Source organism: Saimiri boliviensis, chromosome 13, assembly GCF_048565385.1.
Source record: "Saimiri boliviensis isolate mSaiBol1 chromosome 13, mSaiBol1.pri, whole genome shotgun sequence".
Lineage (NCBI taxonomy): Eukaryota > Metazoa > Chordata > Mammalia > Primates > Cebidae > Saimiri > Saimiri boliviensis.
In genome coordinates, this window is record NC_133461.1 from 59457923 (window position 1) to 59474492 (window position 16570).

At 37.7% G+C, this 16570-nt stretch overlaps 1 protein-coding gene across 1 annotated transcript in view; it reads left to right on the forward strand.

Moving 5' to 3' along the window:
- SMCHD1 (structural maintenance of chromosomes flexible hinge domain containing 1) overlaps nucleotides 1–16570 on the forward strand; it is a 159524-nt gene that overhangs the window by 26326 nt on the left and 116628 nt on the right. Inside the window, exons 6-7 of the mRNA XM_003924806.4 lie at nucleotides 8316–8430; nucleotides 8554–8673. Coding sequence (XP_003924855.3) covers nucleotides 8316–8430; nucleotides 8554–8673 — 235 coding nt within the window. The remainder of the gene's footprint in view (nucleotides 1–8315; nucleotides 8431–8553; nucleotides 8674–16570) is intronic.

Below are 16570 nucleotides of genomic sequence, written 5' to 3' on the forward strand. Positions count from 1 at the left end.
TGGCTTTTCTGAACTAATTCTGTTAAGTCTGTATCTTTTTTTTTTTACTACCCAACTGATTTTTCTTTTTTTTTTCTTTTTTTTTTTTATTGCATTTTAGGTTTTGGGGTACATGTGATGAACATGCAAGATTGTTGCATAGGTACACACATGGCAGTGTGCTTTGCTTTCTTCCGTCCCCTCACCTGTATCTGTCATTTCTCCCCATGCTATCTCTTCCCACCTCCCCACCCCCTGCCCCTCCCCCATTTCCCCCCAACGGATCCCAGTGTGTTGTGCTCCCCTCCCTGTGTCCATGTGTTCTCATTGTTCAACACCTGCCTATGAGCGAGAATATACGGTGTTTGATTTTCTGCTCTTGTGTCAGTTTGCTGAGAATAATGGTTTCCAGGTTCATCCATGTCCCTACAAAGGACATGAACTCATCGTTTTTGATGGCTGCATAATATTCCATGGTGTATATGTACCACATTTTCCCTATCCAGTCTATCATTGTTGGGCATTTGGGTTGGTTCCAGGTCTTTGCTATTGTAAACAGTGCTGCAATGAACATTCGTGTGCACGTGTCCTTGTAGTAGAATGATTTATAATCCTTTGGATATATACCCAGTAATGGGATTGCTGGGTCAAATGGGATTTCTATTTTTAGGTCCTTGAGGAATCGCCACACTGTCTTCCACAATGGTTGAATTAATTTACATTCCCACCAACAGTGTAAAAGTGTTCCTATTTCTCCACACCTCTCCAGCATCTGTTGTTTCCCGATTTTTTAATGATCGCCATTCTAACTGGTGTGAGATGGTATTTCAATGTGGTTTTGATTTGCATTTCTCTGATGACCAGTGATGATGAGCATTTTTTCATATGTTTGTTGGCCTCCCGTATGTCTTCTTTTGTAAAGTATCTGTTCATATCCTTTGCCCATTTTTGAATGGGCTTGTTTGTTTTTTTCTTGTAGATCTGCTTTTAGTTCTTTGTAAATTCTGGATATCAGCCCCTTGTCAGATGGGCAGACTGCAAAAATTTTTTCCCATTCTGTTGGTTGCCGATTCACTCTACTGACTGTTTCTTTTGCCGTGCAGAAGCTGTGGAGTTTGATTAGGTCCCATTTGTCTATTTTGGCTTTTGTTGCCATTGCTTTTGGCGTTTTGGTCATGAAGTCCTTGCCTACACCTATGTCCTGAATGGTTTTGCCTAGATTTTCTTGTAAGGTTTTTATGGTATTAGGTCTGATGTTTAAGTCTTTAATCCATCTGGAGTTAATTTTGGTGTAAGGTGTCAGGAAGGGGTCCTGTTTCTGCTTTCTGCACATGGCTAGCCAGTTTTCCCAACACCATTTATTAAACAGGGAGTCCTTTCCCCATTGCTTGTTTTTGTCAGGTTTGTCGAAGATCAGATGGTTGTGGGTATGTTGTATTTCCTCTGAGGCCTCTGTTCTGTTCCATTGGTCTATATCTCTGTTTTGGTACCAGTACCATGCTGTTTTGATTACTGTAGCCTTGTAGTATAGTTTGAAGTCCGGTAGTGTGATGCCTCCTGCTTTGTTCTTTTTGCTTAGAATTGACTTGGCTATGCGGGCTCTCTTTTGGTTCCATATGAAGTTTAAGGTGTTTTTTTCCAGTTCTGTGAAGAAGGTCATTGGTAGCTTGATGGGAATAGCGTTGAATCTGTAAATTACTTTGGGCAGTATGGCCATTTTCACGATGTTGATTCTTCCTAACCATGAACATGGAATGTTTCTCCATCTGTTTGTATCCTCTCTTATTTCGTTGAGCAATGGCTTGTAGTTCTCCTTGAAGAGGTCCTTTACGTTCCTTGTTAGTTGTATTCCTAGGTACTTTATTCTCTTTGTAGCAATTGTGAATGGCAGTTCGTTCTTGATTTGGCTCTCTTGAGGTCTATTACTGGTGTATAGGAATGCTTGTGATTTTTGCACGTTGATTTTGTATCCTGAGACTTTGCTGAAGTTGTTTATCAGTTTCAGGAGATTTTGGGCTGAGATGATGGGGTCTTCCAGATATACAATCATGTCATCTGCAAATAGAGACAATTTGATTTCCTCCTTTCCAATTTGGATACCCTTTATTTCTTTTTCTTGCCTGATTGCTCTGGCTAGAACTTCCAGTACTATATTGAATAGGAGTGGTGAGAGAGGGCATCCTTGTCTAGTGCCAGATTTCAAAGGGAATGCTTCCAGTTTTTGCCCATTCAGTATGATATTGGCTGTTGGTTTGTCGTAAATAGCTTTTATTGTTTTGAGATACGTTCCGTCAATACCTAGTTTATTGAGGGTTTTTAGCATAAAGGGTTGTTGAATTTTGTCAAAAGCCTTCTCTGCATCAATCGAGATAATCATGTGGTTTTTGTCTTTGGTTCTGTTTATGTGGTGGATTACGTTTATGGACTTGCGTATGTTGAATCAGCCTTGCATCCCCGGGATGAATCCTACTTGATCATGGTGGATGAGCTTTTTGATATGCTGTTGCAATCGGTTTGCCAGTATTTTATTGAAGATTTTTGCATCTATGTTCATCATGGATATTGGCCTGAAATTTTCTTTTCTTGTTGAGTCTCTGCCGGGTTTTGGTATCAGTATGATGTTTGTCTCGTAAAATGATTTGGGAAGGATTCCCTCTTTTTGGATTGTCTGGAATAGTTTCAGAAGGAATGGTATCAGCTCCTCCTTGTATGTCTGGTAGAATTCAGCTGTGAACCCATCTGGACCTGGGCTTTTTTTGGGTGGTAGGCTCTTTATTGCTGCCCCGACTTCAGACCATGTTATTGATCTATTCAGGGTTTCGGCTTCTTCCAGGTTTAGGCTTGGGAGGTTGCAGGTGTCCAGGAATTTATCCATTTCTTCCAGGTTTACTAGTTTATGTGCATAGAGTTGTTTGTAATAATCTCTGATGATGGTTTGGATTTCTGTGGAATCTGTGGTGATATCCCCTTTATCGTTTTTTATTGCATCAATTTGGTTATTCTCTCTTTTCTTTTTTATTAATCTGGCTAGTGGTCTGTCTATTTTGTTGATCTTTTCAAAAAACCAGCTCCTGGATTTATTGATTTTTTGAAGAGTTTTTTGTGTCTCTATTTCCTTCAGTTCTGCTCTGATCTTAGTTATTTCCTGTCTTCTGCTAGGTTTTGAGTTTTTTTGATCTTGCTCCTCTAGCTCTTTCAATTTTGATGATAGGGTGTCAATTTTCGATCTCTCCTTTCTTCTCATGTGGGCACTCATTGCTATATATTTTCCTCTAGAGACTGCTTTAAATGTGTCCCAGAGATTCTGGTATGTTGTGTCTTCGTTCTCATTGGTTTCGAAGAACATCTTTATTTCTGCCTTCATTTCATTGTTTATCCAGTCAACATTCAAGAGCAAGTTGTTCAGTTTCCATGAAGCTGTGCGGTTCTGAGTTAGTTTCTGCATTCTGAGTTCTAACTCGATTGCACTGTGAAGTCTGTATCTTTGTGTTACCCTTGAAGTTTCTGATTAATTAGCTTTGTGGTAAGCTAATGATTAAATATTATCTTAAATGTCTTGAACCACTAAGTCTCCCAGCTTTTGCTGAGGGGTTCTGTGTGCAGAGTGGGGCATGTTTTTAGTGCTCTGTTGCAGAGTTTACAACTCTGCCTTACTTTCACTTCTTGCTTGTAGTGAACCTCAAGGTAAGCTGGAGTTGAGTCGTTGCTAGGACCTTCTCAATTCTTTCTTGAACATGTGTATAGCCCTGCATGTGGGAGTAAACTTATTGATTCTAGTGAATATGTTGAAGCTTTTAAAAAATCCCTGCAGACCTCATGTTGCTCAGCTTTTCCTTGTACATTTTTGGTCAGATTCTTATTTTCTCTGACTATTTTTATTGCCTCAGACAGCTGTTAAAGCAATTGCTGCTGGTTGATCTTGACAGCTTTTTCAGGTGTTCTCATTGCTTTCATCAGTGAGTGGATTCTTGGAAGTTCTTATGCCACCATTCTGGAAGTGATCACTCGTTTACTGATTTTTGACAAATGTATATATACACTTGTGTATCTCAAACCCTTATCAAGATAGAGGACAATACGCTGGACTCAGTGGCTCACACCTGTAATGCCAACACTTTGGGAGGCTGAGGCAGGAAGGTTGCTTGAGCCCAGGAATTTGAGACCAGTTTACATAACATAATGAGATCCCATCTCTACAAAACATTTTTAAAGAAATTAGCCAGGTGTAGGCCAGGCACAGTGGCTCATGCCTATAATCCCAGCACTGTGGGAGGCTGAGGCAGGCAGATCACCTGAGATCAGGAGTTCAAGACCAGCCTGGCCAACATGGCAAAACCCTGTCTCTACTAAAAATACAAACCTTAGCCGAGTGTGGTGTCATGCACCTGTAACTCAGCTACTTAGGAGACTGAGACAGGAGAATTGTTTGAACCCTGGGGGTGGAGATTGTAGTGAGGCGAGATTATGCCACTATCCTCCAGCCTGTGAGACAGAGCAAGACTCCGTCTCAAAAAGAAAAAAAAATAGCCAGGTGTTATAACTTGCACCTGTAGCCCCAATTTCTCAGGAGGCTGAGGTGGGAGGATCACTTGAGGCCAGGAGGTCAAGGCTGCAGTAAGTTATGATCATACCACTGCATTCCAGCCTGGGCGACTGAGTGAGATCTTGTCTCTCAAAAAAAAAAAAAAAAAAAAAAAAAAAAAAAAAATATATATATATATATATATATATATATATATATATATATAAAACATTACATAAAGCTAGAAAATTCTCGCATAATTTGGGCACTATCAGAATTACTGCTTTAGAAGTTAACTTGGATACCTGGAACATTATTATAATAGTGTATGTATAATTATTTTGTAGGAGAAGGAGATAGGACATTAGTTAGGTCAGCTGGATTCAGATATGTGTTGGATTGGTGCTACTTTTTCTGCACTTTCAACTTGCTCATCAATTAACCGGCTCTCAAGTCAGAGCCATTTTTTGAGTTATTTTATAAATAAGTAAAAATGCTACGTGACTCATGCCATATTTATTTTAAGTTGTAGAAACGGACCCCCAACAGGATTTTTCCTAATATTCCTAAAGAAAAAGCTGCTTTGTCTTCTTTGGTTTTCAGCAAATTGAGATTAGCTTTTGTTTACTTTCTAATGTTTGTATTTGCTTTAATGTAGGAATACATTTGTAACATTTAAGCACCCTACTTTAATTTGGTCGTTTTCTTATGTCTGGCAGATTTATTCCAGAGGCTCTGATAGAGATTGGTGGCCAGTTTTGTTAGTGGTGGAGCTTTCTTAATTTTGGTGTTTTTTTCTCCTCCTCTCTTAGATTCAATATCATGAGAGACATACATACATAGTTATTCTACCCTGGTTTCCTGGCAGTCATTTAGATATAGTTTCTTTTACTAATTTGATCATCTTTCTTGATAATTTTGTTGTTGTTGTTGTTGAGATGGAGTCTTACCTGTCACCCAGGTTGGAATGCAGTGGCATGATCTCAGCTCACTGCAACCTCTACCTCCCAGGTACAAGTGATCCTGCCTCAGCCACCCAAGTAGCTGGGATTAGAGGTGCACACCACCACTCCTGGCTAATTTTGTATTTTTAATAGAGACAGAGTTTCACTCTGTTGGCCAGGCTGGTCTCAAACTCCTGACCTCAGGTGATCCACCCATCTCGGCCTCCCAAAGTGCTGGTATTACAGGAGTGAACCACTGCCCCCTGATACTTTTTCTTACTTGAAACACCTCTTACGTTTCATTTCCATCAAAATTTCCCAAAGATTAAGTGTCCTCTTTCATTGTATTAAAATATTTTCTGAAAAGTTTTTGGACTTTAATGTAAATTTATTCCTTAAGGAGATGAATTTCCTAATTCTCCAGAGGACTGCTGTGGTATAAAACTGTTTCTTAAAATCATACTTTTCTACTTTTATTTATCTTCATAAAGGGATAATTACATAGTCCTTGAGTGGATATAGGAAATTTTCTAGACTCATTAACACAAGTCTGAGACTGTTTTGAAATATATATTCTTAGCCTTACTTGCTGTGATAGAGCTGTTGCCTAGATTTGGTTTGCATGGGTCATTTGGGTTGAAAAAGGGATTATGAGTGTGTGCATTTCTAACTACTGGAGAGATCTCTTTAGTTTTGCCTGAGCTGATGTATATATGTTGTTTTATCACTGAGCTTCTCCCTTCTCTAAACTTTTTTATATATTCCCAAAAATATTTTAAAGGAAAATATTGGAGAATATTTTCAACTTATTTCCAAGTAGTATTGGCATAGTAACTGAGAGAGAGAGAGAGAGAGAGAGAGAGAGAGAGAGGCAGGCATGATTTTCAACTTATTTCCAAGTAGTATTGGCATAGTAACTGAGAGAGAGAGAGAGAGAGAGGCAGGCATGATTGTGGGGCTGGCAATTGTAGATATAGGTGATAGGGAGGAAGGCAGCAAACCACATTACCATGTATGTACCTATGCAACAATCTTGCATGTTCTTCACATGTAACCCCAAACCTAAAATGCAATAAAATATGTATTTAAAAAAAAAGTAGTGGTGTGTTTGCATATTGTGTGAGGCGTTTTGTATAAATGCAAGCTTGTGTTGGGAGGAATTTTGTGTGTCTTATTTTGTGTAGACAGTTTGTGTGTTGTACGGGGATGTGTTTGTGTATAGATGTTGCAGGGGGTGTTGTGAGGGGATACTCTTTTGTTGTTTTGTATCTCTGGTACTACAGTGTCCTACCTGGTCAATGTTGTCTTTATGTTTATTGTGATTGTTTATATATGGGGATAGGACTTTTTATACCAATTAAAAGTTTTTGCTTATCCCATTCTTCTGTTTCCTCTGTTTTCTCTTAAATTTATTGTCTTCTGCTGTTTTGTTTTCTTGCTCTGCCTTTTTTCTCCTTAATGTTTTAGAATTTATATCTTTTTCTCATTTTCTTTGAAATTTTAACATGCATATTTAACTTTAAATTTCAGGAGTAAAAGTGTTTTCCTTCTCCCAACTTAAGGACTTTGTTAGCTTTGGTCACTCCCTTCCTGAAATGACATTTTTGTTATTGAAAGTATTTAAAGTCTGACTTTTGAAAGCATTTAAAGTCTGACTTTTTAGAAATTCTACAATATGTATACTACCACTTTTTCACCGCACAGTAAATGTCTCATATGTAGTACTTTAAAAGGTTACCTTTGTATGTACCATATTATGGTGGCCACTTGTATGTCAGATTGTGCTTGTAGGAATCAAGTCTTCTGGTGATAAATTACTTTGGTTTTTATCTATAAATTTTTTATTTTTCTCTAGTTGACAATTTAGGTTAACAGATTTTTTTCAGGCACTATAGAGATAATATTCCTCTCTGTCTTTTACTGTAGCTGTCAAAGCCTGCTAATCTCTTTTATTCCGTTTTATCTCCCTATTTTCTAGTTCTTCTGTTTGGTTTTTGGTATTTACAATGATGATTTCTCTTTATGTGTCCTGTTTGGGCTCTTTCAGTTTTCCTGGATCTGTGAAGTCATGTTTTTTATTGGTTCAAGAATATTTATGGCTATTTTCCATTCTCTGTTCCCTCTTTTTCTAGAACTATGTTTAATCTTATGTGAGATCTTTTCCTTTGGTCATTTATGTCTTTTTTGATATTTTCAGTTTTCTTTATTTCCTGTGGTTACATTCTTTGAACGTATCGTTCTGTTCTCTAATTCACTCCAGCTATATCACATCTGCTCGCTCTTTTATCTTTCCATTGAGTTTAATAGTGGTTCCAGTCTCACCTTCATTCCGTTTATTTCTGATATTGGGGGATGATGTCCCTGGAGACTTTGCCTGTATTTTGCAAGACCAGTGGTGCCTCTTCTTCAGAATGTTGTTATGGCTCAGTGTTCCCTCAGAGCTCTTCATTTATCATGATACATGGAAGTGAGAATCTCCTTTGCTGTAATTACCATTATTCTTCAGACAATATTTTAGCAAGTTTTAAAGTAGTAAACAATTTTGAAGGGAAAGTTTTAGAGGCATAAGGATAGTAGAAATACTTATTTAGTCCTGTTTGCTGAGAGATTTTCTGATTTAATAGGAATGAGCCCAAGAATTTGCATTTTTCAGAAGTTTTCAGGTAAAGCTGATGCATCTGGCCTAGGGACTACACTTTGAGATGCACTGGAGTAGATGTCTTGATACTGATTATTTCACCTTTTAGTTAGGGGTGTTTGCAGGCTTGGTGATCATTTTATTAACACTGAATACAAGTGCAATGAAGGTTTCATTTGACACTTAGGTAGCTTGTTTAAAATGACTGCATTAATGTAATGTTTTATTTTAGTGATCATTCAGGATATGTTCGTCCAGTACCAGTGCCACGCAGTTTAAATAGTGATATTTCCTATTTTGGTGTTGGGGGCAAGCAAGCTGTCTTCTTTGTTGGACAATCAGCCAGAGTAAGTAAAAAAATTTCTTATAAATGAGAGTTGGTCAAAATACTTTCAAGTTGACTCTGTCTAAATGTGTTAACCAGTTTAACTATTAGGAATTTAAAAAGTACTCTTTTTAATATTTAACAGATGATAAGCAAACCTGCAGATTCCCAAGATGTTCATGAGCTTGTGCTTTCTAAAGAAGATTTTGAGAAGAAGGAGAAAAATAAAGAGGCAATATATAGTGGATATATTAGAAACAGAAAGGTACAATACATTTTAACTCATAATTGTAAATTTACTCCTTTGGATAGATGGTAGGACAGAACTTAACATGAAGGTATGAATTTTTCAAAATGAGTTACTCTTTCCTTTAGTTATATTAGTAACAAAAATGGGCTTTCTCAAGCCAGAAATCTTCAGAGAAGTTGTCTCATAAAGCTTACTAAACTTTCTGTAGATTGCTTGTAGGATTGTAAACTTTTTTCCCTGGTCTGAATTTGGATTTTAAAATTTTTGTTATATAATAAAATCATAGAGTAGAAAACCAATAATAGGGTAACGGGCTTTCAGAAAACTGAACCTCCAGAGAAATAAATGAGAGATTGCTGTTACAAGTTCGCATTCAAATTCTTGTGTTAATAAGACAAAATGTTAACAAATTTGAATCTTGGTGGTGAGTAAATATTTATTGTATATTTCTTTAACTCTTCTCTGAAACATGATTTTTAATCTAAAATATTTAATATGTAAGTTAGTTTATTTATTATCATTTTAAGAGATGGGTTCTCACTCTGTCCGTCTAGACTAGAGTGTAGTGTTCTGTCACAGTTCACCACAGCCTCGAACTCCTGGACTTAGGCAGTCCTCCAGCCTTGGCCTCCTAAAGTGTTGGGATTACAGATAAATATTTTAAAGTGACTTACAGCTGGGCACAGTGGCTCACTCCTGTACTACCAACATTTTGGGAAGCTAAGATGGTAGGATTGCTTGAGCTCAGGAGTTCAAGACCAGCCTGGGTAACATAGGAAACTTCTTTAAAAAAAAAAAAAAAGCCAAGTGTGTTGACGTGTACCTGTAGTCCTAGCTACTTGGTAGGCTGAGGTGGGAGGATCACTTGAGTCCAGCTGCAGGTGAGCTATGATCATGCCACTGCATTCCGATTTGGGTGATAGAGCAAGACTGTGTCAAAAACAATGCAACATTTTTAAAAAGTAATTTTGAACTTTTAAAAAATTGGTTTTCTGATTCTAAAACAACTTGTAGGAAACTATATAGGAAAGCATAAGGAAAATAAAAATACTCCCAAGTCCTAGAGAAACCTACTGAAACATTTTGGTGAATTTCCTTCAAATTCAGCTTTTTAAAATATGTACTTACAGTTTTGATCCCACATTTTAAAAATTAGTATGTTGAGTATTTTCCCATCTTATAAAATATTTTGATACACAACAGTTTTTAGCAGCCTTATAACATCTCCTTCAATGAATGTAACACAGTTTCACTATTCTGTTGAGCATTTGGCTTATATAAAGGATTTTAGAATATTTCTTTTTTTTGAGATGGAGTTTTGCTCTGTTACCTCCACTAGAGTGCAGTGGCCCCATCTCAGCTCACTGCAACCTCCACTTCCCTGGTTCAAGTAGTTCCCCTCCCTCAGCCTCCCGAGTAGCTGCAATTACAGGTGCATGCCAACATGCCTGGCTAATTTTTTTTGTTATTTTTAGTAGAGACGGGGTTTTAGCATGTTGGCCAGATAGGTCTCAAACTCCTGACCTCAGGCAATCTGTTCACCTCAGCCTCCCAAAGTGCTGGGATTACAGGCGTGAACTACCGCGCCCAGCCTGAATTTGGACTTTTTATATGTTCATGGCTTTTATTTCATAATTGCGTGTCAGAAAGGTTAAACCCAAAGTCACGTACACTTCCAACAACTATATGGGAGTACTTGTCTGACCATTTATTTTTCAAAAGAATGAAAAAGGGAAAAAGGACAGCAAAATCTTGACCATTTGCTAAGTTAAAAAAACACCTTTTCTTTCATTAGTTGGTGGGTTGGATTTTTTTTTTCATTTTATTATCCACTTTTATTTTCCAATAATACTCGCTTTGTGCAGGGTATTAACTTTCTTTTCTTTGTTTCATTTACTTAACAAATTAGATATTTCATCTTATTTTTTCCATCTTATCTTAGCCACCACAAAGCCCTATAAAATACAGTGGTGGATCTATTACTTGCCATGATAAAACTGGTGAAAAATAGGAATTGAGAATTTAAGTGGCTTTCAAAATTGTGTGCATATTACAAAGCTTGTTTAGAACTGGGCCTCTTGGAGCACCGTTTTTCTGCCAGCCTTTTCTGTGTTTTGTGCTTAGTTCTTCCCAGCAAACATTTCATGGGTACCAACAGGTACTGGGTCCTTTTCCTTTTCTAACCAGTCTTTTCCAGCCAATTTTTGTTGAACAACTCTTCTGTCTCTGACCTGTGAGCAGTTTTTAGAATGTGGGTGGAGTTGGTGGTTCTTGTTCTATAGTCAACAGTCTTGCTTTTTCTATAGATGTGTATTTGCTACTTAAACCAAAAGCTCTCAAATCTGTGTTTCATGTGAAAACTTTTAAAATTGAGACACTAAATCATGCTAGGTTCAGTAAAGGAAACAAGCCATCCTAGGCCCTTTACACAGAAAATATTTAATAGAGGGAATTAGATGCTTACTGATTATTGGAAGGGCCAAAGAAATGAGTTATGGCTAAGCCTTCTAGAATGATGCCAGGACTCTCTGAAGTTATCCTGGAGGGATGCTGCAACATTTGCTATAATCATTCAGTTGGAAGACCACCACTGGGTCTGGAATTCAGGAACTCACTGCTGTATCTGTGATCCAAGAGTTGAAATGATCTCACTGCCACAATTGTTCCAATACTGGAACACAGAATTTCTGGCCATAACTAGGGCTGCAGTGGCTTATTTTCTTTTTTAGAATTGAACAATAAATGAATTTATTATTTGGTCAGTGCAAAAGCAATTGTGGTTTTTGCCATTACTTTTTTTTTAATACATTAAGTTCTGGGGTACATGTGCAGATTGTGCAGGATTGTTACATAGGTATATACATGCCATGGTGGTTTACTGCATCCATCCCCCTGTCATCTACATTAGGTATTGCTCCTGATGGTATCCCTCCCCAGTACTCCCACTCCCTGCTATCCCTCTCCTAGCTCTCCCACCCCAGCAACAGGCCCTGGTGTGTGATGTTCCCCTTCCTGTGTATATGTATTGTCATTGTTCAACACCCACTTTTGAGTGAGGACATGCAGTGTTTGGTTTTCTATTCCTGTGTCAGTTTGCTGAGAATGATGGTTTCCAGCTTCATCTGTGTCCCTGCAAAGGACATGAACTCATCCTTTTTTATGGCTGCACAGGATTCCATGGTGTATATATGCCACATTTTCTTTGTTCAGTCTATCATTAATGGGCATTTGGGTTGACTCTAAGTCTTTGCTATTGTAAACAGTGCCACAGTGAACATACCTGTGCATGTGTCTTTATAATAGAACGATTTATAATTCTTTGGGTATATACCTAGTAATGGCATTGCTGGGTCAAATGGTGTTTCTATTTCTAGATCCTTGAGGAATTGCCACACTGTCTTCCACAATGGTTGAACTAATGTACATTCTCACCAACAGTGTAAAAGCATTCCTATTTCTCCACATCCTCTCCAGCGTCTGTCGTCTGCAGATTTTTTAATGAACACCATTCTGACTGGTGTGAGATGGTGTCTCAATGTAATTTTGATTTGCATTTCTCTAATGACCAGTGTTGATGAGCCGTTTTTCATGTTTGTTGGCTGTATCTCTGGTACCAAAACAGCGATATAGACCAATGGAGCAGAACAGAGGCCTCAGAAGTAATGCCACACATCTACAACCATCTGATCTTTGACAAACTGGACAAAAACAAGCAGTGGGGAAAGGATTCCCTGTTTAATAAATGGTGTTGGGAAAACTGGCTAGCCATGTGCAGAAAACTGAAACTGGACCCCTTCCTTACACCTTATACAAAAATTAACTCCAGATGTATGTCCTCTTTTGAAAAGTGTCTGTTCATATCCTTAGCCCACTTTTTGATGGGCTTGTTTTTTTCTTGTAATTTTGTTTAAGTTTTTTTTTTATAGATTCTGAATATTAGCCCTTTGTCAGATGGGTAGATTGCAAAAGTTTTTCCCATTCTGTTGGTTGCCAGTTCACTCTAATGATAGTTTCTTTTGCTGTGCAGAAGCTCTTAAGTTTAATTAGATCCCATTTGTCTATTTTGGCTTTTGTTGCCATTGCTTTTGGTGTTTTACTCATGAAGTCCTTCCCTATGCCTATGTCCTGAATGGTATTGACTAGGTTTTCTTCTAGGATTTTTATGGTGTTAGTTAGGTCTTATGTTTTAATCTTTAATCCATCTGGAGTTAATTTTTGTATAAGGTGTAAGGAAGGGGTCCAATTTCAGCTTTCTGCACATGGCTAGCCAGTTTTCCCAACACCATTTATTAAACAGAGAATCCTTTCCCCATTGCTTATTTTTGTCAGGTTTGTAAAAGATCAGATGGTTGTAGACGTGTGGCGTTAATTCTGAGGCCTCTCTTCTGTTCCATTGGTCTATATCTCTGTATTGGTACCAGTACCATGCTGTTTTGATTACTGTAGCCTTGTAGTATAGTTTGAAGTCAGATAGCATGATGCCTGCAGCTTTGTTGTTTTTGCTTAGGATTGTCTTGGCTATGTGGGCTCTTTTTTGATTCCATATTAAGTTTAAGGTTGTTTTTTCCAATTCTGTGAAGAAGGTCAATGATAGCTTGATGGGGGATAGCATTGAATCTGTAAATTACTTTGGGCAGTATAGCCATTTTCACAACGTTGATTCTTCCTAACCATGAAAATGGAATGTTTTTCCATCTGTTTGTGTCCTCTCTTATTTCCTTGAGCAGTGGTTTGTAGTTCTCCTGGAAGAGGTCCTTCACATCCCTTGTTAGTTGTACTCCTAGGTATTTTATTCTCTGTAGCAGTTGTGAATGGGAGTTCACTCATAATTTGGCTCTCTGTCTGTTATTGGTGTATAGGAATGCTTGTGATTTTTGCACATTGCTTTTGTATCCTGAGACTTTGCTGAAGTTGCTTATCATCTTAAGGAGATTTTGGGCTGAGATGATGGTGTCTTCTAAAGATACAATCACGTTGCCTGCAAATAGAGACAATTTGACTTCCTCTTTTCTAATTGAATATGCTTTATATCTTTTTCTTGCCTGATTGCTCTGGCCAGAACTTCCAATACTATGTTGAATAGGAGTGGTGAGAGAGGGCACCCTTGTCTCGTGCCAGTTTTCAAATGGAATGCTTCCAGTTTTTGTCCATTCAGTATGATATTGGCTGTGGGTTTGTCATAAATAGCTTTTATTATTTTGAAATCTGTTCCATTGATACCTAGTTTATTGAGAGTTTTTAGCATAAAGGACAGTTGAATTTTGTTGAAGGCCTTCTCTGCATCTATTGAGATAATCATGTGGGTTTTGTCTTTGGTTCTGTTTATGTGATGGATTATGTTTATAGATTTGTGTATATTGAACCAGCCTTGTGTCCCTGGGATGAAACCGACTTGATCGTGATGGATAAGCTTTTAGATGTGCTGTTGCATTTGGTTTGCCAGTATTTTATTGAAGATTTTCGCATCAATGTTTGTCATGGATATTAGTGTGAAATTTTCTTTTTTAGTTATGTCTCTGCCAAATTTTGGTATCAGGATGATGTTGGTCTCATAAAATGAGTTAGGGAGGATTCTCTCTTTTTGTATTGTTTGGAATGGTTTCAGAATGAATGGTACCAGCTCTTCTTTGTACGTTTGGTAGAATTCAGCTGTGAAGCTATCTGGTCCTGGAGGTTTTTTGGTTGTTGGGCTATTAATTGCTACCTGAACTTCATACCTTGTTACTGGTCTTTTCGGGGATTCAACTTCTTCCTGGCTTAGTCTTGGGAGGGAGTTAAGTGTCCAGGAATTTATCCATTTATTCTAGATTTACTGGTTTATTTGCACAGAGGTCTCTGATGGTAGTTTGTATTTCTGTGGAATTGGTGGTGATAGATATCCCTCTTATCATTTTTTATTGCATCTATTTGATTCTTCTCTTTTCTTTTTTATTAATCTGGCTAGCGATCTATTTTGTTGATCTTTTCAAAAAACAAGCTCCTGGATTCATTGATTTTTTTTTTTTGAAGGGTTTTTTTGTGTCTCTGTCTCCTTCAGTTCTGCTCTGATCTTAGTTATTTCTTGTCTTCTGCTAGCTTTTGAATTTGTTTGTTCTTACTCCTCTAGTTCTTTTAATCATGACGTTAGAGTGTCAATTTTAGAACTTTTCTCCTTTCTCTTGTGGGCATTTAGTGCTATAAATTTCCCTCTAGACACCGCTTTAAATGTGTCCCAGAGATTCTGATACGTTATGTCTTTGTTCCCATTGGTTTCAAAGAACATCTTTATTTCTGCCTTCATTTCATTATTTATCCAGTAGTCATTCAGGTGCAGGTTGTTCAGTTTCCATGTAGTTGTGCGGTTTTGAGTGAGTTTCTTAATCCTGAATTCTAATTTGATTGCACTGTGGTCTGAGAGACTATTTGTTATGATTTCCATTCTTTTGAATTTGCTGAGAAGTAATTTACTTCTAATTATGTGGTCAATTTTAAAGTATGATGTGATGCTGAGAAGAATGTATATTCTGTTGATTTGGGATAGATAGTTCTGTAGATGTCTATTAGGTCTGCTTGGTCCAGATCTGAGTTCAGGTCCTGGATGTCCTTGTTAATTGTCTGTCTTGTTGATCTTTCTAATATTGACAGTGGGGTATTAAAGTCTCCCACTATTACTGTGTGGGAATCTAAGTCTCTTTGTAGGTCATTAAGAACTTGATATGTATCTGGGTGCTCCTGTATTGGGTGCATAAATATTTAAGACAGTTAGCTCTTCTTGTTGCATTGATCCCTTTCCATTATGTAATGCCCTTCTTTATCTCTTTTGATCTTTGTTGGTTTAAAGTCTGTTTTATCGGAGACTAGGGTTGGAACCCCTGCTTTTTTTTGCTCTCCATTTGCTTGATAAATCTTCCTCCATCCCTTTATTTTGAGCCTATGTGCGTCTGCACATGAGATGATTCTCCTGAATACAGCAGCACACCTATGGGTCTTGGTTACTGATCTTTCAGTGCCTTGCATAACAGAAAACCTTTAAGAAACTTCAGGAAATAGCCTCTCCTTCATTTTTGGCATCCACATTTTAGCTGGTACATCTAAATGGTGAAACTTAATTTGCATCCACAATCCAAACAGTATTTTTTTTGCCTTCCAACCTCAGAGCCCAAGAGAGTAAAGTAAAAGGTCATAGGAACGGGTGATGAATACCAACTGATCATATCTAGCCCAACCATTTCCAGGTTCAATTAGATGTTCTTTCTTAGGTGTTTGAGGAATAACTTACTTTAGGTACATTTGAAGTCGAATATTGGCTGGGCACAATGGCTAACGCCTGTAATCCTAGCACATTGGGAGGCTGAGGATGGAGGATCTCTTGTGCCCAGGAGTTCAAGACCAGCTGGGCAACACAGATCCTGTCTCTTAAAAAAAAAAGAAAGGAAAGGAAAGGAAAAAAGAAGGCAAATATTATCTGTAAACCTTTCTTATTCTTTCCTTCTCTGTTCTTCCTCTCAGGTACCTTTTTCAGTTAATGGCATCCACTGGCCATGCAGTTTAAATTGGTCCTTTCTCTTAATCATTCAGCACATTTAATTTTGTCTTTTGTATTAGTTTCTTTTCATCTACCCGTTCTTCCACCCACTTTCCACTGCTCTAATTCAGCCATCTCAGCCACATCTTTTATCATAGGTTTATCATGTATCCTAAACTACCTTGTTTCCTTTATTGCTCTGAAATTCATGTTTTCATTTGTCTGAAATGTTATTATTCAGTCATCTGCTGGGTGACTGTCATCCTCTTTTTACGTCTGTAGCTCTTGGCTCATATCTTCATACATAATGGCATATTGTTTTGTAATCATTTGTTGTTTTCATCTACTACCAGTTGGAATTTGTAGAGTACAAAGGCACTGTCCTATTTATCTTACTTTTTTCTTCTC